Source organism: Pongo pygmaeus, chromosome 8, assembly GCF_028885625.2.
Source record: "Pongo pygmaeus isolate AG05252 chromosome 8, NHGRI_mPonPyg2-v2.0_pri, whole genome shotgun sequence".
In the NCBI taxonomy this organism is placed as follows: domain Eukaryota; kingdom Metazoa; phylum Chordata; class Mammalia; order Primates; family Hominidae; genus Pongo; species Pongo pygmaeus.
The window spans coordinates 54011524-54036899 of NC_072381.2; the positions used below are offsets into that span (position 1 = coordinate 54011524).

A 25376-nucleotide genomic window follows, 5' to 3' on the forward strand; every position below is an offset into this window, starting at 1 on the left:
GAACCTGAAGGCCAGTGGCTTCTGGGTAAAGGGGAGAGCTCAACCTGGAAGTTGTTTTCTGCCTGCCAAACCCAAGGCAAACAAAACTTCATCCACTTTGATGACAAAAAGAGAAGTCATTCCTCGAGGTTAATAGGCATATTTTGGGAAACTTCTCACTTTCTGTAGTTGGTGAATTTGCACAGATCTGGCCAGATGCTACAAGGAACAAGGTAGATAGACCTATGAGAATGGAACTGGAAAATAATGCCTTCACATCTGAACTACAAGCTGTTACAGAGGGTGAGACTTCTCCGTACTTGGTGTACCAGCTTTGATGAAAGGGAAGGGCAGCATAGGTGTCTAAAAAAGGGGAACATGGAAGAGAAGATGAGTCAACAAACCAAACTCAGATACAATAGAATGTGGACTGAAAGTAGGATGCAGACCCTGCGAAGGGCCTCACTTATACCTCCATGCCTTGAGACCAAATTTACACCCTCACTGTAGTTTCACACAGACATCTAGAATATAATAGAATGGTATATAGGCTTACAGTGAATGATGCAAAATTGTGTATGACTTTCCATTGTGTATATTCAGTCACAATCTCCTGACAGCTAAGAACTCCTCATGAGAGATGGGGCAGCAACAGCAGGAAGGCGGGACAGAGTGAAGCATCTTTGGGACAAGCCACGTCAAAGGCCATAAAACAGACAGCACATACTTGACTACCCCATATTTGAGGACCAAGGACACAGGTAATGGTCAGGGATATAGAGCTTGATGGCAGTAGAACCAACGTTAAAGATAAGAAAGACATTGGAAACCAGCAAGATATGGTGAGAGGAAGTGGTGAGAAAAGTAAAGGGAGGGATTCCAAGCAAAGGCCTCAAATGCCATCAGGGGTTTTTTTCTCCTTCAAAAGCTGGAAGTTCCAGAGGAACATGGGGTTTAGAGGCCCAGAAGCTGAGCAAAGGGTTCATCCTTCCTAGTGTCTTTAACAAGCCCTGCATTAAAAGGTCCCTTCAGGTGTTGATAAGGAAGGGATCTAAAGAAGTTGGAGTTAGCCAGGTTTGCACTTGAGATATCAATGCCCAGAGTAGATGCGCAGCCCAAGAGAGCAGCCTCCTCCCATCCCTGGCTGCCCTGAGCAGAAGAAGGGGCACTGCTGAGCTACCTCATGTATGAAGTTGTTCTCTGACAGGTAGTGATACCTCTGCAGATGGGTGTGTCACCAGCCACCAGAGAGCCAGGCACGATCTGGAGAAAACAAGACAAGGCTGGCAGAGTCTAGGGTAGCATCTGCTGGCTGGACTAGTAGGTGAATTAGGCTGCATGGTACTCCGGGTTGGCATCATGAGAAACAGCAAGAGAGTGTTGCATACCGTGTGATTTAGTGGCTACTTAACCCAAATCTTTGACCACATCCTCCAAGAATCACATAGACCAACAAAGAGAGAAAGAAACAAAAAGAAACAAAAGTAAAACTAATAATGAGGATGCCTATACATTCTGGTTAGCCCCAGGGTTCATCTGTTTAGGATACATTTATGCCTGCTAATACTGAAAAAATATCTTTGGCAAAATCCAACACATATTTCTGGTTTTTAAAACTCAGTAAAATAGGAACTGATGAATACTCCTTAACATGATAAGATATGTGTGCTTCAGCCCTAGAGCCAGCATGTTACTTGATGGACACCACTAGTGGATTTCTCATCAAAGTCTGGCAGAGGCATGTTGTATGCACACTTTTCCCACTATTATTTAACATTGATGTTTTTAGCCAATGCAATCAGAGAGGAGAAAACAAAGGCATATGAATTGGGAAAGAAGATCTATATTTTGGCAGATGACATAATATCGTAAAAACTCAAGGAACGGAGAAGAAAACAGAGACAAATAATAAAAGCATTCAACAAGGCAACCCCTATAATGCTAACATAATCCCCCAAAATCAAAATACAATCAATGACCAGGTAGGAGACATAATGGCAAAAACTCCATTTTGAAAGCAGCAAAGGCAAAATACTTAGGAATAAATATCACAAAAAATACGACAATCTTATAAGAGTAAAATCTGAAAACTCTCCTGAAACACACAAAAACAGAAACACACAAAATCAGATAATTTTTTATGAAAAAATTATCTCTTTTCCATGGAGAGCCACTTAACATCGTAAAGAAGTTAATCATCTTTAACTTAATATGTAAATGTAATGCAACCCCAATTTAAATACCAGGATGTTTGCTTCTTTTTTTTTTTTCTGTGTGCTATTTTTATTTTCTTTGCTTTGGTCTATACAAAAACCCAATAACCAAAAACACAAAGCAATCATCATAAAATTCTCCACTGGGACCTCCCCCAGCCCCCACACCATGAAAGATTTTTGTTTGTGTGGAAAGATTCTGAAGTTGATTCTAAAGTTCAAATGGAAAAATAAATATGCAAGAATAGCTGGAATAAAATAGCAAGATTGTCCCCTGCAAAGGAAGCACAACGTGTGTGTGGGTGGAGGGAACCAGCACCACCAGAAGGTAGAGCACACCAGGAAGCCTCTGTAGGCTCAGCCTCTCTAGGAAGCTCTCAGCACATGAATAACCACAAAGATCAATGGAGAATAAAGTCTAGAAATACCCTGGTACGCACAGAAATTTAGAACATTATAAAAGTGGCAAATGAAACACTGGGGAAATAGGGTGGTTTTAAAAAATAGTGTTGGAATAATTCAATTGCCATTTGGGAAAAAGAAAAAATTGGATCTGTAACTCATACCACACACCAGAATAAATGCCAAATGGATCAGACATCTAAGTAAACAATAAAACCATCCAAGTGCTGGAAAAAGTATATGTGCACAGATATATACATCTATATGTAAACATTTTCTAATTTTATTTTAAAAAGTGTGTCTATATAAAAGTGTTTTTAATTAAATATATTTTTGTAAAAGTATCATAGAAAGAATAAACCAGGAACTATTGAAAATAGCAACTTCAAAGCGGTAGGTAAGATCATGGTGGAGTGGACAGTTACAAGAGAAACACTTCTCTGAGTTTATCTGTTTACATAGTTTATCTCTGAATCATGTACATGACACACAATTCAGAGATAAACTGTGTAAACAAAACTATGTAAATTAAAATTTTAAAAGATTAAAACAGGAAATAGTAAAATAGAATACACACTAAAACAAGTGTTTCTGACTCTCTATCCAATTGATAGCATAACCACACAGAGAATATAATTAATTTCATTTGAACACAATACTCTGGCTATACACACCTAGAGGGCTAAATTCTAAGGGCAAAAGCCACTGCAAAGAAATGTGCAAGTTTACTGAGCAGGTCTATAGCTGTATAGTGCTCTAATTTCTGGAGGCATTTTGTGTGTATTAAGAATAGAGAAAATGAGTAAAAATATTATGTGGTTGAAAAGCAGGGTTTTTACTTTGGAGAAGGCAATCTAGACACATGGATTAGGGAAAGCTTAGGAAAAATCTTATGATATTGAGTTTGTAATTTAAATGTACATTTCCTGACTCTGCCCATTGAAAGGGCCTAGAAGCAATAACACCTCAGTAGCCCTGAGCACACGTTGTGCCCAGATCTTAGTTTCTAAAAATCATTCCATAGTAAAAATTAAAATAAAATAAAAGAGAGAGAGAGAGAAACAGGGACCCTTGGGAAAATTAGACCCTTGTGCTACCCTTGGGAGCAGGACAAGGTGAGCCTGAGATATTGTGTTGTCAGAAGTCTAGCGTGTGCTCAAAGTCTAATGGGGTTCTGTCTAAAGGGCACAGGGGCCACCAAGAAGTGACCTGCACTAGCCAAATTTGCAACAATTTGGGCATCAGAAAGAATCATGATGGCAATGGATTAAAATGCATTGAAGTCCACAGTAATAATCCTCAACAAAAGAAGAAGAAAGGAGAGATAGAATGAAAAGGCTTTCTTATAGATGAATGCCAGCTATTAAATATAGAAGAAATGCTGGAATTAGAAAGTCAATATTTTGTAATCACCAATGGCAATAACTGCTTCAAGCAGGATCATGAATAGATATAAAATCATTAGCTGAGTAATTGTTGGGGGTCGGGATATTCACATAGTGTCAAAGTGCCACCCCTCGTATTATTCATTCATTTCAGAGGGCAAAATTCTAATTTCTACAAATGTAGAAATCTAGTGGTCACTCCCTTAACCAAGCAAACGAAGCATCACCAACAGTGATGCAATACAACGAACGATACACAACATCACCTCATGTTATTTCCGACCAAAAACTTCAATCTGAATCTACTCTGGAGAAAACAATCAGACAAATCCAGAAAATGGGACATTGTATAAGACAACAAGGCTTAGGGACTTCTCAATCAACAATGCCTTAAGGATAAAAAGCAGAGGGGCTGTTCAATACTGAAAGAGACTTAAAAAAAGACAAAATAAATACAAATATTTTTTCTGGATTGGAAAATAGCACAATAAAAAATAGAGCAATAAAAGATACTTCTGAAATAACCACAGAAATTTAAATATGGACTGTATAATAGATTATATTAAATTAGCATTAATTTTCTTAGGAGTGGTCATTGTATTGTGATTATATACAATAGGAGATACAATTGTGCTGTATTCAGGGGTGAAATATCATGATATCTACACTAATTTGCAAGTAGATCAGTCAAAAAAGGCTTACGTACACAAAGATAAAGCAAAGGGGGCACCGTGTCAGTGAGTGACCCTAGGTGAAGGGTGTATTTTTTTTATTGTCCCTTTCTTTCAACTTTTCTTTGGATTTGAACATTTTTCATAAAGCAGGAGAGTGAGGTCAAGAGATTGCCCCAGGCTTGTGTGACCATCCTGGGCTGGTCAGACAGGGAGCAAATTCTCAGTGGGTTTGGCACATGCACGGGGAATGAGGTGAGGAAAAGCCAAGCTGGGGAATGTGGATTGTGAAATGATGATTCTCAAAACCCTGGTGAAGATGCCTTCATTCCTAGGAGTCTTCATCCATAGGCTCATTCAGTCAGGGGTCCAAGATTCTGTCCCCTTCTGTAGACCGGCCCTCCACATACGGGCTTCGTCCTGAGACCCCAAAGCAGCACTGAGATGCAAATACCCAGCCAAACTGATAGCATGATGACATGAAGAGATGTTTGGGAATTTTTTTCACCAAATGGACTAAATTGGCTAATTATTAGATTTGACACTATCATAGGATAGGTCTTGGAGAATGAAAAAAAATTTACCTATCCCATTTTCTCAGCTCTAACTGGGCAAATGCCCCACAGCTTCATGTTAAATCTTGCCAAGTACCACCACGTCCCAAGGCGATGCTGATTCCTGGTCTCACAGCTGTCCTGGCATGAGGGCTCCTGGCCATGGCCATGGTTGCCCGTCCCACGTGGCCAGGGGAGGGAGAGGTCATGCCAAAAACCCATGCAGCCCCATGGGGCAGAGACTGCCTGTCCTTTTAAGACAAGTGATCACTCTTACAACTCACCTTTTGGAGAAGTTGTGGTTTTGCCTGCAAAACAAAATAAAAGGGTGTTCATTGCCTAAGCCTTAGAAGACAGAAAGACAGTGCAAAACTTGCTGCAGGAGAGTGGCTTGCTGTCATTAGCTTGCTCTTTTGGGTCTGACTTCCTCATGACTCAGCCTGACTCCATCTAGTGTTAGTTTTGGAAACTCGAATCCTTCTTCTCCTCTCTGAAAGTCCCTCTATTTGCAGAGGAGCTCTGTTACGATACCTGCCAAGAACAGCTCCCCGCACGTGGTGAGGGCGATGTATTAATTATCAGGGGTATAAATTCTCATCCAGCCATTGCCTCCCAGCCTCCCTCTCTCCTGGCCTTTATTTCTTGCCTCCCTCACCCACCTGCTTCCTCTAGCATCCCTTCATGTTTTTTCATGAACTTTGCTTTCAGAAAGTTCGTTGTTGAATAACTATTGGAGCCATCTTTCCTGGATTATGAAAATTGCCTTCTATAGCCCTGATAGCTCAAAATAACCCAGAACTTCCAAAAAACACATATAACAGAGACGCTCCTCTTAGATGATCATGCATAAGAACATAAAAAGCACAGTGACTGCTCATTCAGCAGTGTTTTCAAATGGGTCTGTGTTGTATTGCTCACAGCAGCATCTTCCCACACAGACGTATGTGTGTCAGAGTCCATCATGAATGACCACATGCACATACACACACATATACACAGGCAATACATGCACAGACACACACATATGCATGTGCACACACAACAGGATTAAGGATCAGGCTTTGTGAAATTTCATTCTGTGTGAAGTCCATGGCTAAGATGTCCCTGAAGCATGGTCTGCTTCAAGGTCTGGCGATTTGCAAAGCAAAGTGCCTTAACTCAAAGTCCCCCTCAATGTGTGCCAGGAATTCAAATGGTCAAGGTAGTGTCCCTGTGCTGGGTGGAGTTCCAGTACTTTAGAGCCTTCCCCGTGGTGAGAAGGGCACTGTGCTAGAATCTCCACATGTTTCAATATTCCTGACCACAGGGGCTGAGCTGGCCACAGCAGTCTGTGTCCTCTGCCTGGGTACCTAAGCACCCAGCAGAGGGCCCCTGAGGCCACGTGGTGCCAGGATCTTCACCATGGCCAACACAGCCCATCCACTCAAAACAGACTCCTCCTGCACTCCTCACCACAGATGCTACCTGGACCCACAAAGGCAACAAAGGTTCTAGGAAGTCAATCCTTCTCACCCTTACAGACTCAATCCGCGGCCTCCTCATGTCCTCCAAGAGCCCTGTGTGAAAACCTTTATAATGGCCAGTCCTCCCTGATTCCATGGTGGGAGAGGCTGACTCAGCGCCCAACCCACAGCCATCTGAGTACTGTCCTTGGGTCAGCGGGGACCGGGACACCCTCCTGGCCAGGTGCCGCAGCTGCACACTTAGGAGAACCTGTGATTGTGCCAAGCCCCCTAGGGCTAGAAGAACACAGAGCTTCCCCGAGGCAAATGCCTCTTAGGGCAGGGAGAAAGGAGGGGTGTGAAGAGCTGGCCAGCATGGAGCTCTACTCTCCCGCATCAGTGGATTTGGGGGCACTGGGAGCTGTTCAGCGTGTTTCTTCTATAAAAAAGAATGTGACAACTTCAGCCAACGTGGGTCTGGGTGTGTGTGAATATGTGTGTGTGTGTGTGTGTGTGTGAGAGAGAGAGAGAGAGACAGAGAGAGAGAGAGAGAGATGGGACACATGGCATCTCTGGTCCCTCAACCTGAAATATCCCCAATTCGACCACACATTTCCAAAACCCCCTGAAGCTGGTTACATGCCCTGGGTGCAGAGAATGTGACATGGCCAGCAAGAGGAGTGCTGTGTGGCCACCGGGGCCTGGACACTTCACAGGCCCACTCAATCTAAGTTGACCACACATCCCTATTTCCCTAGGACAGTCCAGGCTCACACCCATCATCCTGGTGCAACTTTTACAGAGCCTCTTCTCACTCTCACAAAGTCCTGTCTTGGATGATAAGTTATATATCCTGTCTTCTCCAGCCCAGGACCCAGTGGACTGACACAAACTTGGGGTGGGGGGATGACATGGGAGGGGACAGAGAGAAGGAGAGTGAGAGTCAGAAACAGAAGGAGAGATGGTATGCTGGGAGACAGAGTTGATGAAATGTGCTTTAATGCTTCACAATCAGAAACCACTGCTGAAAACTAGAATATCTGAAGGAGGAGAAAAAAAGTGAACTTCTCAAGAAAATCCATGTCCAGCTCATCCCAAGTTCATGACTCCATGAGGGCTGATGAGTCATGACCCACAGCCACAATGCACCATGTGTTCATCCCTCATGCAGCCATTAATCCACCCACTCCTTCAATAGACACTACTTGGAAGTTACCCAGTCCCTGGTCCCATGGAAGAACCGGAGGGTGAGACTGGGCTCTGGGTACTTTCTAAAAGCCACTATTCCTGTGTCAACCCAGACCTCTGTCCTAAATGCCAGCCACTTACTAGACATCTCCTCTATATGGAAGTGTCCAGAAACCTTTGGCTCACCATGTTCAAAAAAATATCATCTCACCCAGCTCACTGCCCAAAGCTGCTCCCCCACCAACTTCCCAAAGGGCACCTGCTCAGAGAAAACTCTGAGCTGTTCTAGATTCTTTTCTTTCCTCCAGTGGCTGTCTCAGTCCCTCATCCCAGGTCCCTGGGCCAGCTCCTCCTTAACTTTGTTCCCATCTTTCATTTTTTCCATTGCCTCCACCTGGACTTACTCCAGCAGGGCTTTGCACCGTGCCTGAGTCTCTGTCCGGGCTTCCAGCGCATCTTCCTGGCTGCAGCTGGGCCCTCCTCCATGCTACCATATAACAAAAAATATTCTATCCCTCCCCTGCTTAGAACCCATCTGTAGGTGACCAGAAGTTTCAGGACAGATTTCAGACTCCTTTGCTTAACACAAGCCCTTCTGACTGTACATGCGTAGAAACTACTTATCTCTCCAGCCCTTCCTTCCACATTGTCACATGAAACACTTGCTTCTGCCACACGGCATGTTTGTCAGCTGCAGGTTTTACCCATGATGCCTACATATACTAGGGTTCCTCTGCCTTCGTGAGCTTCTCTTAGTCCTTCCGCACGTAACCTGAGGCTCCCCTGCACCTCCTAGTGGCTATGCAGTCCTCTGCACCCCCAAGACACATGGCAACGCTTAGCCTGCCATAGCCCTCCCGGGACCCCCACCCCCACTGTGCAGCCACCACCTGGGACCTGCCTGTCTCCCCTGTAGACTGAGGGAGATTGTCCTACTTCTCTCTCCTTGACCCCCGGCACCTAGCCCATGGCCTCATGTTCGTTTATTTATTCATTCATTCAACACATATGCAAGTATCCACTTTGTCCCTGGCACTGTGCTAAGTGCTGGGCTACGGAAGTGAAAAGGAAGACTCTACCTGCCCGGAGCTTACATTTTAGAAAAAAACCCATGCAAAATAGACAAATCAATATATCATATAGCACCAACTAGTACGAAGAATTATAAGGAAAACTAAAGCCAAGCAAAGAGAAGAGAATGGTGGCTGGAATCGAGAGGGGATTGTACCTTAAATAAGCCCCCTATGATGCAGTGGTGACACTGAAGCAGGGATTTGAAGGAAAAGAGGGGCGAGGCTTGCAGCTTTCTGGCAAAGAGCATTCCAATGACAGAAAACAGCAAGTGCAAAGGTCCCAAGGCAGGACCGTCCCTGAGGACACAGGCTCTGCGCAGAAGAGCAGGGTAACTTGATGCCAGCAGAGAAGCCCAGAAACCTGGGACTAACCACGTGTGACCTCCCAAGTGACAGGGGCTGGAGGCCTCATTCTGAATGTCAGGGGTATGCACTGAAGGGGTCTGAGCGGGGGTGGAACAGGATCTAATCCAGGCTGTGCAGAGGCAAGCCCTAGTCCCTTTGACGGCTGTAGCCTGTAGCCCTCACTCTTGTGACACCTGCCCACTGGTCCAGAGGAGAAGAGAGTGTAAGGAGGGGGCCACGAGGTGCATTCTAGTCACCTAGAAAGCATGCCAGAGCACAGAGAAGGCTGGGGATGACAGGCAAGGGAGTGGCATGGCCAAGACAGGAGAGAACACGATACCCCTCCCTGACTGTGTGGGCAATGACCTTACCTTGGGGCTCTCTTCTTTAGCAGGATGGTGTCTAAACAGAGAAAGCCGGGCATTAGGAAGGGGGTCCTGTGACAAGAGGTGCAGAGCGTTCCCTAGAGCTTTCACCTCCCTCTCCTGGGTCCTCTCATTCACGGATGCCCTCGAGAGATCCGGGGCCTGGCTGCTATGTGATGAAGAGGCTGTTTCCTCCCCTTATTTGTGGGGATACACAAGGATAAGCAAACTCCAGGATAAGCAAACTCCCATGGCCTATTGAGCCCCTCGGGCGATGCACACGCCAGTATCTGGGAAGCCTCCTCCTTCCTGGCCCAGACCAGCCCCTTCTGCTCATCTTCACGGATCATAATCACATCTTCCAGAAAGACGGTGAGGCTCTGTTCTCCCCAGAAGCATCCCATGGAAAACTGCACCGTCATTGCACTGAGCCGTCTAATACAACAGAGGATGAGTCTGGGGGTGATACCCTGAGAGAAGGGATGCAAATCAGTACAGCATTTTGGGTGCCAAGGAGGCGGAGGGCTGTGCCATGGTGCACGTCAGCCAGCTCAGTTTCTATCTGAGGGGCTACTCAGTACTGCTTTGAGAAGGAGTTTCCCAATTTATGAAAAAAAAAATGCATCTTGACCCACACAGGCGGTGTCAACAGAACCTCCCACCATCCACCCACACTTAGGACCAACCTCGCTGCCTACTGGGACTGGGTTTATTTGGTTTCATCATTTGGATGAGAGAACAGAAATTTCTGTGTGAAGCCAATTTTAGTTCCTCTCCCACCTTTCTCCAGGAAATGTGATTCTCAGGACTGCCAAGAGCAACTGAAAGGAAAAGTACAGAGGGAAAGAGACACAGAAAGACAGAGAGATGGAAAGAGAGACAGAAAAAGGAGCACAAATAGAGAGACAGAGAGAGATCGAGACAGAAGAAAGAGAAACAGAGGCAAAGAGATAGAGAGACAGAAACACGGAGAGGTCACTGCCTTCCTTTACAGCCTGTTGGGCTCTGCGCTTGTGGGTTCGTTCTTGCTGTAGCCAGCACCACGGAGTGGCCCTCGGTGCCTTGCTGGGTGGGGCAGAGCCAGGCCCGAGCACCATATCCCTCACCACTGAGGCCCCCAGGCGTGCTTTTCAGGTCGGAAGAGTCTTCTTCAAATAAGTGCCTCCTAATCATGCAGATCTTCAGGGCCAGGAAGCCAGCAGATATGGCAACACCCACAGCAGTCCCGATGAGGGCGTACTTGAAATCTGAAACGCAGGGAGGAATTGAACACCGGGTTTCAGTCACCTGCAGCTCCATCTGCATTCCAGATGAGGTCCAAAGCATACCTGTGGCCCTTAACACGCCACCTCCCACGGGCTGAGGCCAGCCTCACCTTCCACTCTCCCATGAGTCCCTTTGCTCCTAGCCTCTGCCTGTACCCCATCCCCTCCTTCAGAAGCACCATCCCTGGTTCCTTCAGCTGTAGAAACTGTTCCCACCTTTCAAGGCTCCCTGAAGCTCACCTGGCTACCCCTGCCCCAGATAGTGAGTGGCTCATTTCTCTGGCCGCCTGAGCCTCCTAGCCCTTCCTCACTGATCCCTTTGTTAATTCATCCACTCATCTATTGGGTGTGTGTTAATTGCCTGCTCTGTGGTGAACACTGCAGGAGAATGGATAAGGTCTGTCTGGCCTTTGAGGAGCCTGCAGTCAGCTGGGGAGGACAGGGAAGGACCTCATGACGGGAGAGGCTGGGTTGGCCTGGAGTCATGGGCATCCAGAGCCTTCTCAGAGGGTGAGGCATGCAGACTGAGCCTGGCCAGCAGATGAGGCCCTTAAGGGGCAGAGAGGCTGGAAGCTCGCAGGTGGAGGGAGGCACCGATGAGGGCTGTGAGCCTGGCAGAGCATGCTGTCAGGGCCCATGGCTGTGGGACAGGGCTCAGTGGGTGCTGGAGCCACGCATTTGTGGCCCTGAGGTATCATGTCCCCTGTGTGGACGAGCTTTAATGCAAGGCCTTTCCCCCGAAATAAAGCTGTCAGCCACTCTGGGGGGCCTGGAGGTGAGGGTGCCCCTTTTCCTATGCTGACAGCAGGGAACCAATTCCAGCACTGCGGCCCTCTGCTTGCATGTCTTGGGAGCTTCCTTCCTGCCCCTGACCCTGTGCACAGAATAACATGGGCAGCCACCTACCAATTTCAGCCCCAGGGGGCTTGCCTGTTGCCAGCACTTGAGCTCCTCCTACATCTGCAAAGAAAGAAACCCCAGAGCCTGGTTAGAACAGAGCTGGCTGTGGTCCCAGCCACCCAGTCTCAGAGGCCTGGGAAAGCCTACCCCAGGTACCCCCCAGGAGCACAGAGGTAGGCTCCCAATTGCCATGGAGTGTCTTGGAGCCTTGCTGAGACATCAGAGCTCCCTTCAAAACTCAGACCAGGAACGCGCCTCCACCCAATGCAGTTCAGTCAGCTGTTCAGCACAGTTTCCAAGATCTGAACTCTGACCCAAGCCTGCTCCACAGGCTCCCCTGTGGCTCCCAAGGCCCTCCTTAATCCAGCAGGGCTTTGGTGCTTCTAGTTCCCCACACAGCCGGGGCATCTCCTGCCTCGGGGCCACACCCTCTGCCTGACCCCATCTTCTTCCCTTCCTCCTTTACCTGGTCTTGGCTCCGTGCCACTTCCTCCCTGACTCCCCAGACCTGGGTGAGCTGATCCCAGTGTGCTCCATAGCCGTGGTGCTTGCCGGCCATAACTGACCATGTCAATATGTAACAACATTTATATAGCACTAGTTTGCTCCAGGCTCCGTCCTAAAATCTTCTCACATATTAACACATCAATATGTCTTCTGGCTAGTCTCACTCTGGGCTGCATGGTATAGTGTCCAGCATTTGATGCAGTGCTTGGCCCACAGGAGGCATTAATAGACATTGGTGAACGGAAGGACGGAAGGAAGGAAGGAAGGAAGGAAGGAAGGAAGGAAGGAAGGAAGGAAGGGAGGGAGGGAGGGAGGGAGGGAGGGAGGGAGGGAAGGAGGGAGGGAGGGAAGGAAAGAAAGAAGGAAAGAGAGCATGCTGTAAGGGTCCCTCACTCTTCTAGCCAGGCCTTGAAACCTTAAGACAGGAGACACTGCTCACAAACAGCGCCCTAAAATAGCAATCCAGAGGTGAGGTCCTTGGAGAGAAATGTGCACATTTATTGGCCACTTACTCTGAGATAGACATTGGGTGCGGTGCTGGCATTAATATATGTAATACTCACAGCAACAACTCTGTGAGATAAGTACTGTTATTATTGCCATTCACAAAATGAGGAACGGGAGGCATTGTGGTCTTGCTAATGTGCCCAAGAGCCAAGATAAGTGGGAAGTGGCAGGTTTGCACTGAGAGTCCAGGAAGGCCTACAGACGCGAATGTGAATCCAGTGAACTAACAGATACAACACCACCAAAACCATCAAGCCCTGGGGCTGCATGGACTTGGGCTGGGGATGGGCAAATGGTGAGATCCAAGCCTGAGTCTCACGTTCAAACTTCCAGGCAAAGGCAGGAGAGTGTGCTACCACTCCTGTTTCTCACAAAGGGAAGCAAGTGACTTCACTGGGAAACACCAAATGGTATGATGAAGGAAGCATCATAGCAAAGATATCCTCCACCCAACCCTGTCTGCTGACCACACTCAGTGATGCCCAGATTGGCATGGTAGGTTGGAGCTCTGCAGGGGACAGCTTTGCTCTGTGTGTGTTTGGTGGAGAGAGGGATTGTCCTGCTAGAGTTCAGAATTTTTTCCAGCAGTCTAACTTTTTAGACTGGTAAAGATTCCCCAAGCTTTTTCTAAAGCAAAAGTTCCCAGCTTTGTTCTAATCACAGATATTTTTGGAAATTCTATGACTTATCTTCTCTCTTTCCCACAGATCACAAGCCCCAAATGAGCACATTTGCTCACACACACAGACACCACTGCACACAATATGACCCTGATTTTGTCTGTTCTCTGAAGCCCCAATCAGCTTCATTCCATTGTCTTATTGTTTTTTTTAAAAATCAATCCTGCTGCTCCAGCTAGGTTGAACGTCGTTCCGGACATGGGGCAAAGGCTTATATTCAATGGAAGGCTGTGGGTGGGAGCAAATTTCCAGACTGACGCTCCCAACTCAGAGCTGTGTGTGCTACATCCTCACCCTTTCCTGGGACGGGACCCTTTCCTAACACCTCTGATCTCTCTCTGCCTTTACTGGGCAGAAGGCAGGAGGACAGGGGAGGGCAGGGCCTCGGTGGGTGGGGCCAGATCCCTGAGCCCCAGCCTCACCCCACGCCCTCCCCCTGCCACACTAGCATGTTGCTTCGTTCCCCCTCCGGTCCTCCCTTGGTGGGCATTTCTCTCACCTGCAGCATTGGCATGGAAACTTCATGCTAGCCTGAGATGAAATCCGAGCAGAGAGGAAGGAAGGAGACTCAGGTTAGAAAGGGTGAGAAAGACAGAGGTACACACAGAGACACTCAAGAGACACACTCAGGCTGTGCTTGAGTCACTCAGACCATCATTGGGAGGGAAGAGAAAGGAAGAGGAGAAAGCCCTAACGTCAAAAGGCCCCAGCCCTGGCCTTGGTTTCTCCAGCAGCATCACGGTCTCCATTCTCACCAGGCTGTCCTGCGTCCTTTCTCATTGACTTCACCCCCCAAATGTGTTGCCCTGAACTCTCGGCTCCTTCTGCCTCTCTCTGTGGCTGGGACCCCTGGCTGAGGCTCAGCTCAGCCCCAAAAAGAGGCCAGTCCCTTAGCCACCATCCTCTATGTCCCATCCTGTGTCCCCTCCAAGCTGTGAAGCTTCCCCTAATCCCTGGGCCCAAAGAGCCTCTATTTTTGGCGGTCTAACTTTGGGACTGAGTGAATTCCCACCGCCACCCCAACTCCACCACCACCTTGAGTCACTTGCAGGGAGACCAACGTGGGCGGATAACCCAGCTGTGCACTCAAACAGCCAAGGGCCCAGCCCTTCCTGCGAGCCAGCCCCACAGCCACTCGGCGGCAGCCTTTCCCCTCCTCAGGGAGGGAAATCCCTTCATGCAGCCCTCCTGTGCTTGGAGCTGTGACTCCACGCACTCATGAGCCCTTGGGTGAGGGTCCATGCTCAGCACAGCAGCCTGGCCGGCCCTGCCCCTGCATCCTGCTAGGGTCATGAGCTGGCGAGGGCCCCCTGGGCCGTAGACCCCCTGCAAGCCTCCAGCACTGGCTGATGTCCTCTGACTCTGCAAAGTAGCTGGAGGATGGCTGGCCCTAGCAGGCCTGCTTGGACATCACAGCCAGAGGTCTCTGGAGTGCCTTGGCTGCATTTAGATCTGTGGGAGACCCCAGAAGGAAGCCCACGAGGACCAGCAGGAGCTGCACTGCATTTTCTCTGTGGGAATTCTCCGAGATCTCATGCAAGAAGGAGGAGGGAGCTTGGCACCCACAGGAGAGTCCTAGGGGGCTGAGGTGAGGCTGTGTGAAGCAGGCACCCTTCTAACCTGTAGATTTGCTGAGGCCATAGTAGGCACAGTTCTGGCCAAATCTGGCTTCACCCCATCTGACTGCTACCACCGACTGTACAAGTCTGGCTGACTGCCTCCCTTGAACTGTTCACACTGGGCAGGGTCAGAGAGCCAGAACACAGCCCTTGCTGCTGCCTAGAGCAGAGAGCAGAGGGCAGAGGGCTACCTCCAGAGGGCTTGCTGAGATGCGAGGGCTTTCCACAGCCTCCACCCGTGTAGCTTCCATGTGTGGTCAGATCAGCCTCTGACCATAGGAGCTTTTCCTAATTTGCTCAAGGGCACTCGATGGGCTCTAGATTCTAGAGTTTCTGCTTTCTCCCTGATGCCCCATTTGGACCTGGTACTCTGTGCCTCCTTGACAAAATAGTGGGCTCCAGCCCCCTCACAGCTGCCATTCCCACCTCAGGCCTGCAGCACACAGATTATTCTGTAAGTGGCTCTCCCAACAGCAAGGATCCCTCTGCAAGAGTGGATGTCCCTCTGTCTTATGGTCCCCCAGAAACATGCAAGGGCATCCGCCCCAGTTCCTGGGGAGGAAGATGGCAGGGCTGCTCTACACAAGTTGAGATGAGCTATTTTGGAGAGAACTGAAGGCACGGCCTAGCTTTGCCCCATCTCACTTGGAATCTGACTTGTTGAGAGCCCATCCCCAGCATCCAGGCCTCTCTGAGCTGTCCACCTGTTGGGTCCACCCTTGGTGGGGGACTGGCACTCTTTGCCACCCTTATTTGGGCAGAATCAGGCTGTGGGATTCCCAGTTGTGGGCCAGTAGGCGTGCGTGCACTCAGATGTTGTTCTGTAAGTATTTGAACTAAAAATAGGGAGAGGCTGCCCTAAGTGTTTGTCAATGATGCCCGGCCATAGTCATCTTGGGACTTAAATGTTGCAGAATGGCTCCTAACTTTAGAACTGATGAATTCCAACATTCTCAGCTAGAGGAAGTGGCTTCAAATGTCTAGGACAGGCTTCCTTATTCTCCTAACAGGGCTCACACATGTAAATAAAGAGCCTACAGGGTGTTCCAGGGGGCCCCAGTGCCTAGGAGAAATCAAAGAGCAACCAGAGACCCAAGTCCCCCATGAAGGAGCTCATAGAGTGATCAGGGAGACAAGTCTTACACTGAAGAAAAGATCAGAGTGTCACAGGCAAAGCTCAGTGCCTTCTCCAAGCCTCAGTCTCACAAGCTGGAGGAAGTGGGAACAGGGTGCAGGGTGGACACTGGTGCACGGCCTGCCTTCCTCTCCTGACTAGCACCTCAGTTTTCCTCTGAGCAACAAGAGGACCCACAGCCAGACCCCCAGCCAACCCTACTCACTGGGGAAAGGGCTTGTTCCACCTTCGAGCCTCTCTATGGGGATCTGAGACTTCACTATGACCTCATGATGGGTAGGAGGGAAGGATATTTGGAACCAGGAGATCTGAGTCCCCATTCTGTCACCCATTGCTCAACCAGTGGCCTTGGATCAGACACAACACAGCTCCCAGCTCAATGGCCCCATTGCACACAGAGCATGGCTGGGAAAGTCCCCAGAGGGAGTGTGTGCGCAGAGTGAGGTACAAGTGGCAGCTGCCCTTCTACAAGCAAGCACACCACCACCGGAGATGGGCATCTGCCAGTTTCTAGGGGTGATGGGCAAAGTGGGGAGCCAAGCACACCAGGAGGCACTCCACGTGACTCCCACAGGGCTGGCTCCTGGGGAATATGTGAACCCTGCCTGACAAATTAGCACATTTCTTCTTCCTGTCAACTGTGATTGGTCAACAGGTGGGGCAGAAGATCCAATTCAGACCAGTGACACCCAACTCAGAGCCTCAGGGGAAACTGAGAAGCAGGAATGTCTTCCGAAGCTGAGAGTTATGGGGCCAAGGGAGGCCTGAGTTTGCCCACTGCAGGGAGACTGCAGACTGAAGTCCCTGCTGAAGAAGGTTGAGCCCAGACAAAGTCCTAAAGATGCTTTGAAGCCTCTGAATCCAGCTGTGCCCGAAGCACTTCTCCCTGGACTTTTGAGTCACCTGGGTAAGGAAATAGCTTCTTTTTCTTACTCTTATCTGAGCTCAGTAACCCTCATCTGCAATCAAAGGAATCCTAATGACTTCGGTAGTGGGTCCTAAGAGGGCATCACTGGAGACTGGGAGATGGGAGCAGAGAAGGCTGGCTGTGAAGGAGGAGCTAGGCCACACAGCCCCACACAAGCTGGACTGGGACTTGCGAGCCATGCAACACGCATGGCTCCTGGCCTCTGCACAGGTCGCTGCTCTCTTTGCCGCAAAGCTTTTTCCTTGTCCTTGTGGAAAGCGCTTATTTATCCTTCAAAGCCACTCCTCTGAAAGTCCCCCTTGCTCTGGTCGGTCCAGGATCATCCCTTCCATGTGTCACACCTCTCCCTCGCACTGTTGGCCCCAGTCTGTGGCTTGCTCTATGGCATGAAGGCCACAAACAACCCAGAGGAAGCTGTTTCTCCCAAGAGCAAGATGATGCATGAGAGCCCTCGGAGGCTGGACTCTTCTCCTGGGGGCTGCCGAGAAAGGCGGATGGGAGAAGTCTGAACTGAGTGTTAAGCCAGAAATGGCTTGAAGAGATAAGATCTAGTGTAAGGACTGAGTGGTACGGAGCTCAGGATCCAAGTACAGTTCAGCCACAGAGAGACAACGGGGGCAATAGCATTTCCCTTGTGGCTCTGAGACCATGTACACTATGGTGGCTCCATCTTCCAGCCCACTGTGAGCCTTGGAGGCCCGGCTGGCACACACTCTTCTGAGCCAAGAGGCTCAGAAAAGAAATCGGATGTGTAGAGTCAAGGAAGACAGCCCAGCTATGCTTCACACAGCAGATTGATTCCGGGCTTCCCTTTTTTCATCTGAAAATGGGGATGCAGGACGCTGACATATAAAAGACTCGCCAGAGACAACTCCTGCCTTTCTGCCCATTTATCCTGTGGCTCCCTGCAATGTTAGTGGACCCTGGGGTCAGAGTGAAACACAAGTTATACTTTTGAAATTTAGCTGGCTTGGGTGATATGGGTGCTGGCGGGCCCTGCCCCTGCCTCAGGGCTCACAAATGGGTCTGCTTCTCAGGCACTCCACAGGGCTGTTTGAAAGTGGAAATGAAGCGCACCTACCCCAAGTGCAATAGCACCTGTTCAGCCCTCTCCCAATCAGAATGCAGGGGCATAGGTGCATGGGCCTTGGCTACACAGTCCTCCTACTTCCAGCATCACTTAGCTCTTGCCGGAGTCTAGACCCTTCTAGACCATGACTTGCAGAAACCTCAGAGTCCCCATCTCAAACCACGGAACCACCTGAGATTTCTCTTCCTCAATCACCTTCCAGTCTTATCAGAGCATGACTCTAAACAGGATGTCTGCTGACCCCTCCCATGCCTGTTTGTGGTCCTTGCTTTCTGTGCAAGGAACTAGGCTAGGGCAGAACCCAAACCTACCTGGCAACGCTGTACAAAAAGGGACACACAGGAAAAAGGTGTGCAAAGCAGTGGTGGGGGGTGGTGTGATGGGGACTCTGGGAGCTTTTAGACAACTCCTTGATTTCCATGGACCGCCCCCCATCCACGGAAAGGCAACACGTGTGGTGTCAGAGCAGACCACTTGCTTGGCAACTCCAGCTCAGGACCCCTGGGACCCTGATGCTAAGGCTTCTGGAAGACAGCCAGTGATTAAGGAATTCCACACACGGTGGTCCCTGCTAATGCGTGAAAGTACAGTGATTAGCCAGCCAGGTGGCCCAAGGTGGGCAGCTAACCCAGCCTGGGGGTGTCATAGAAACTTCCCCGGAGAGATCATTATTTAAATTAAAAACAAAAGGACCAGTTGGAGCTAATAAAGTCTCGGTGAGGTGGTATCAGGGACTGGAATGGAACGTGCCCAGACGGGGAATGTGACCAGGCAGAGGACAAGGTACAAGCAAAGGCCAGGCGATTCAAGAAGGTACAGAGGGCTTGAGAGCTAAAGAAGGAAGCTGAGCAGGGTCAGAGCAGCTGGGGATACTGGCATAAGATGTGGCCGGCACTGTGGACAGATAAGGTTTTCAGACAAGCAGAGGGGAGAGTCCTGTGGCCACTCCACTCTCAAAGATGGGAGTGGTTGGCCACTCATATCTTGCCTGCTACAATGCCTCTGTGCCTTTTCCCCTCGCCGCACGCCACCCTGGGCAGGAACTAGAAGCAGGAGGCCACGGAGGGCCATGCAGAGGCCACCCCAGGCTGAAATGCACCAGGGAGCTTGCCTCTAGCTTCCAGAAATAGCATCATAATTAAGAGGGAAGGAATAACAGTGGGTGACCAGGAGGTATCAAAACTGGTGCCCACTTTGTTTTTCTTGAGCACTCTTTGCTAATTAATTCTTAAAGATTCACACAGTGGGATTAAAACACTCAGCTCACAGAAGCCAAACTGATCAATACCTTTTCAGGCTAATGGAGGGGTGGAGGCGGGAAGCTGGCCTGGGCCTGAACCAGGGCTAGGAACTCCTCCAAGGGGGCAGGGCACCCCCCTGGGTGTCCCAGGTCCATTCTGACCAGGGGTGGTGACACACGTGAGCACTGAGCCACACCTGGGAAGGGGCTGCTGAAGCCTTGAGGAAGACGGGGGTTCTGGAACAAGGAGGAGCCTGAGGCCGTCGTGGTTGGGTGGACAGTGGTATCCAGGGAGGGCCAGATCAGAGGCCCCACAGCCAGACACCCAGCCAACCGTACTCACTGGGGAAAGGACTTGCCCCACCTTTGAGCCTCTCTTTGGGGATCTGAAACCTCACCATGACCCCCACGGTGGGTGGGAGAGAAGGGTATTTGAAACCAAGAGATCTGAGTCCCCATTCTGCCACCCATTGCTCAGCCTGTGGCCTTGGACCAGACATAACATGGCTCCCAGCTCAGTGGCCCCATTGCACACAGAGCATGGCTGGACAAGTCCCCGGAAGGAGTGTGTGCACAGAGTGAGGTGCAGGCAGCAGCTGCCCTTCCACAAGCAAACACGCCACCACCTGAGACGGGTGTCTGCCACTTTCCTAGGGGCCATGAGTGAAATGGGGAGCCAAGCACACCGGGAGGTGCTCTGGGAAGGTGCTCAGGTCAGAAAAGAGGTGGCGCTCCCCAGCAAGGGCACAAGTCTCTGCTGTTTCGAGAAATGGCCAAACCAAGGCCTCCCATAGCCTGTACAATCCCAGTGAAGAGGGGCCTGGCCACTTGATGTTGGTGCTTCAGACCAGAACAGGCCTGTTTGCAGGAACAATTCTCAGGGCATGCCTTGCAGAGACAGCAGGGGAGGCTGGAAGCCGTGCAGAATAACTAATTAATGATGGTAAAGTATTGTGGAAGAGGAAAGTGTTGCATAACCGCTAAGTGGTGGGGTTATTATTATTCATGCAATATTCATACTGTGCTCTTCAGCCTCTGGGAAGCATTGCTCTGGAGTCCCGAGGGACCTGACCGAGGGGAGTGCACATCCAGGGAGCGGGGCTGTGGGATGTCAGCTGTCCTGGACCATGGGAAAGGGGCCATGATGCTGCAGAGGAAACAGCACACAGCCTACACCGGAGCCCCTTAGTAAACCCATCGGCCTCCACTTACCAGGACAGATCATTCGTAAATCCTGCGAGGCACCAGCATCCGTGCTAGGCATCTCCACTCTAGTTAGCTTTTTAAGGCAATTCCTGACATTTGCAGAGGCTAGAGCATGCCACATGTCTAAATATTTAAGTTATAGATCAAGCCCCATGCATGGTTCAGCCGAAGTCCCCCTGACCCCAGGGCCCTGCAGTCCACTCTTCAGGGGTCCCTTCCAGAGGGGGAGGTGCAGACCTGCTGCCTGCCCCCAGGGGAGGCAGGGTCAGATGGGTAGAGCAGAAAGAAGCCAGGCCTGGCCTGGGCCACCTTGAACCACAGACCCTCCAGGACCAAGGATGGGGCCTGAGCCATCAGACTCACCAGCGAGTTCCCTTACCCAAGCCCTGGCTTTTCTCCTAGAGTTCTGGGCAATGCTCAGTCCCCAAAGGAAACCACTAGGTGGAGGGAGCAAGTGCAGTTGTCTGGAAATCTGGCCTTTTGGAAATTGAAATAAAAGCATTTCCTCCCTCCCTTTCTAGTTCCCAGGGCAGCCACAGGCTGTGGTTTCCCCGACTCGGGTCCTCACTTTCAGCTGCACTAAGCCATTGCACACACAAGTCCCTCTCTCTTTGCCTGAGGGCTGACCCAGTTCCTGAACTCTCAAAACATTTCCTGACAAGATAAAAAAGAAAAAAAGTCTTTGCATTTGCATATATGTGTGTATGTGGGGTCCTAGAGCCAGTGTCAGGACAAGGGCCTCTCTTGGGGACAGTGGCCTCTTTTCATGGGAAAGCCCCAGGAAGTGACGTGACCTCTTCAGGCTCCACGCCTGAGCCTGAGTCACTGGCTCTGAGGAAGAGTCTCACAGCAGCATGGAGGGTGAACAGTCATTACAAATTGACCAAAGTATCTTAATGTGTCACATGCGGCTCAACAATCAGGGCTCATCTGCAGTTTGGGAGGGTCTCTTTTCTTTAGGACTCTAGGGTTAGTTCAGGGAGCCCTGCCTGGGTCTGCGCAGACCTCCTTGCCACACAGCCCTGGCCTGGCCTGTCCAACACTGTCTGCCAGTGGGGCTAAGCATGGGCTGGCCAGGAGCTGAGATGGACACCAGTTTACTCAGCCACACACCTTGACCTCAGGCCACACACTGCTTGCCTCAGGGAAGTGGCTGTGAGAGATGGGTGCCCTGGGGCCTCAGAAGCCAACATGACCCTGCTGGCATGGCCTGGGACAAATCCAGCCAGCCTCCCCTCTCCTGGACTATCCATTTGCCTTCTCCTAGTAAGTCTCCCTGCCTCCAACCCATCTGGGGCACGGCAGCCGGGCACTCTTCCTGTAAGGCTGTTTAAAATCCTGCAGGACGAGGCCCAATGTCCTCCCAGGGCTCATCAAGCCCTCCTCTTCTGCTGGCCCATGTCACCTCTCATTCTCCCCTCTTGCACAACCCCTGTAGTCCGTGCTGCCCTTGCCCGGGGCCTCAGCAGAGACTGTCCTCTCTTCTTAGGATGCCACGCCACCTGTCCCATTCTTGCAGATTAGCTCCCGAGGCTGACGTTCCACTTCAGGCAATAATTGACTCAAACAAGTGCTAATTACTGAGCAGGTTCTAGAGCAATGGCCCAGCAAGACCAGATCTCTCCCCTGACAGTGGTGACAGTACAGAGGGGAGTGGGAGTGTCTCTATGGCCCTGGAAGGGAACAGCATCATCCCATGCAAAACATGACGTGAGGAGGCTGGACAGTAACCTGATGGATGTTTCCTGAGACCAAGGAGCAGGAACAACAGGGGATGGCTCGTGACAGGGCTAGGAGGCCAGTGACACAGTAAACACTTTAGTATGTGCTGGCAGCAATGGGAAGCTGCTGAAGGATTTCACCTAGGCAGAGATGTAAGCAATTAGCATTCAATAAGACTCCTCCTCCAGGAAGCCTTCCTGGATACTCTAGTTTGGTTCAAGAGCTTCTCCTTTTTCTTCTGTGAGTCCTTCATCTCAGTATTTAACACACTGCATTGCAACTGTACCCTGTAGACTGTCAGCTCCTCAGGTTGGAGCCTGACTTACTTATCTTCATGTGCCAGTAGACCTTGGTGAAAATCAATATTTGCTTAATCAAAGAGAAAGCTCTCGGTGTCCGTGTGTCCCAGTCCTCTGAGACAGCCTGTGGGTCCAGCTCCAGGTCCTTCACCTCTTGCCCTGAAGAGTGATTTCTTGATAACATGGCCAGAGAGTTTGCAAAGGTGTGAACAGGACTTGGCTGCAGCTGGGGTCCAGGCAGGAGTTCCCCAACTGACCATCTGCTTCACTCAGACAAGCAGGGGAGAGTGAGCCCAGTCCGTCTCACTAAGAACCATTATCCAGTTATTTCATGGAATCAGATTTAATAAAGGGAGCATTTCAAGCAATTGTGGTGGATAAATGAGGGTCTAGGTGTGACAACAATGCTTATAGTGACTTTAAAGAGGAAGTGGAAATGGTTTAATTTGGGAGCTAGTGAAAACGTCTGCTGAGTGTGTGTTGGCCTGCAGGGCTCGGCTTTACAGCTGCCCAGCTGTGGCCCTCATCAGATTGAGGATCAGAGACTCCTCAGCAGGCATTCTGCCTACATTCCCACTCCTTCTTTCACCCCATGGGGAAGACCCCCTTCAGGGGCCTCTAGAATCAGGACTGTGTGTCTGAGGGAGGTTTGCCAGCCCAGGGCCCCTCCCCAAAGAGCATTACTCCAAATCACCCATCCTCCAGAATTCTTTTCAAACTTACCTTTCTGGAAAGATGAAATAGGTTTACTTTTCCCTATTCCTCTCACTAAGCATAGCTAAAATCCCTAAATATTATATTAAAAAACAAATACAAAAAGACCCCCAAAAATGGAGAGAAGAAGGCAGACTGGCTAGGGACCTTCAGAACCCAGGAATAACAACAGGGCAGTGAATTTCTGGGTTTTCTTTTTGCCTCAGATGTCCCAGATGGGAACCGGAGAAGCTGGCAACCCTGTAATGCCAATGGGCACAGACACAAGCCCCAAGAAAAGCCAGCTCCCATGAGCCAAAGACTAGGAAAGGTGCAGCCTAGAAAGACAAGACTTTTAGGTGATAACCACTCCACAATGGTCAAACAGCACAGAAAAAACTGTGCCCTCACCCCAAGCCCCACCCTCATCAACAGAGGCCGAGTGGAGACCTGGGCTTCCACTCTCACTGGTCAGTTATAAGGAGCTCCCACTCCCCAATGAGGGTGGTGTCAGAGGGTCACATGGGGAAGAGAGGGCGTCATGCCCAACGAATGAAAAAGTCCCCGCCCCCAGGGGTGTCAGTGGAGACCCTGTGGGATCCTGCTCTTCCACCTTCTCCTGGCAGTGACAAGGTGCCTCTCACCCTTCCTGCTAGGAAAGAGTCAGGACGTCCTCCACTGCCCAGCCGCCACGAAGCTACCCCCACCCCACAGTGTCAGCAAGAGACATATGAAGAGCAGTGATGAGCCTGGGCACTCCCAGCAGGGTGCTATCTGCGAGGGCGAAAGGGGAAGCCCACACGAGCCTGAGGCTGATGTTCCACTTCGGGCAATAATTGACTCAAACAAGTGCTAATTATTGAGCAGGTTCTAGAGTGATGGCCTAGAACCTAGCCTGCACCCCACCCCACAGTAACACAGAGCCCTTCTCCCACCAGGTGTCAGTGGCGGCCAGAGAGGACGTCAAGCTCCACCCCTCTAGCAATTATGAGGAAATGCCCTTTTTCTCTCGACAGAATGATATCTGAGGAGGCCTGTTAAAATTGAAGATTTCAATAAGATTCAGAGTTTCATAACATCAAATCCAAAATGTTCAGGTTTCAGTGGAAAATTATTTGTCATAGCAAGAACCAGGACAAACTATTTGAATGAAAAAAAAAAATAAACAGGTGCCATCACCTAGATGACACAGAGTTAGAGTCATCTGACAGAGATGTCAAAGTAGCCATAAAACTGCTTCCATGAACAATTGTGAAAACTTCCTCAACTTCATGAAGAATATCTGCAAAATCACCTACAGCTAAAATCAAACTTCATGGTGAGAAACAAAATACTTTTCTACTAAGATCAGGAACAAAGCAAGAATATCTGCCGTCACCACACCTGCTCAACCTAGTACTAACGTTCTTGTCAGGCTAGTAAGACAAGGAGAGGAAATAAAAGCATACTATTCAGGAAGGAAAAAATAAGACTAACCCTATTTGCAGAGAACATGACAGTCAACATAGAAAATCTCAAGAGATCTGAAAAATAACTCTCTTTAGAGTATGTGGTGGTAGAATACAATAAGATTAACATATGCAAATCAATGATGTCTCCATATGCTCACAATTATACACAGAAAGAAATGCTTTAAATACAACAAAACTTATGATCACTCAAAAATTATGCAGGTGTAAGTCTAATAGCACAACATTGAAGAAAAAAAATCCAGAAGGAACTTAATAAATGGAGACACGTACCGAGTTCATGGAAAAATATAACATGATAAAGATGTCAAATCTCCCCAGATTGATCTATAGTTTTAATGTAATTCCCATCAAAAGCCCAGCAAGACTGTTTTTGTAGATGTACAAAAGATTATTTTAAAATTTACATGGAAAGATAAAGGAAAGAGAATTGCAAAAAAATCTTTTTTGAAAAGGAAGAATAAAGTAGAAGGAATCACTCTACTCCCTTGAGACTTAA

The 25376-nt window shown here is 49.3% G+C and overlaps 1 protein-coding gene across 6 annotated transcripts in view; it reads right to left on the minus strand.

Annotated features, from left to right (window-relative positions):
- TMEM273 (transmembrane protein 273) overlaps positions 1-25376 on the minus strand; it is a 33645-nt gene that overhangs the window by 1326 nt on the left and 6943 nt on the right. The window contains exons 2-7 of one of the 6 annotated variants that reach the window (XM_054436510.2): positions 11789-11842; positions 10724-10864; positions 9624-9654; positions 9063-9219; positions 5489-5512; positions 62-198 (exon numbers count right to left, since the gene is read on the minus strand). In XM_054436510.2, coding sequence (XP_054292485.1) covers positions 130-198; positions 5489-5512; positions 9063-9219; positions 9624-9654; positions 10724-10864; positions 11789-11842 — 476 coding nt within the window. In that variant the 3' untranslated portion in view covers positions 62-129. Of the gene's footprint in view, positions 1-61; positions 199-4729; positions 5071-5488; positions 5513-9062; positions 9220-9623; positions 10088-10723; positions 10865-11788; positions 11843-25376 lie in introns of those variants that run through there. The other 5 variants (XM_054436511.2, XR_008492037.2, XM_054436513.2 and 2 more) reach the window with 5 other exon arrangements.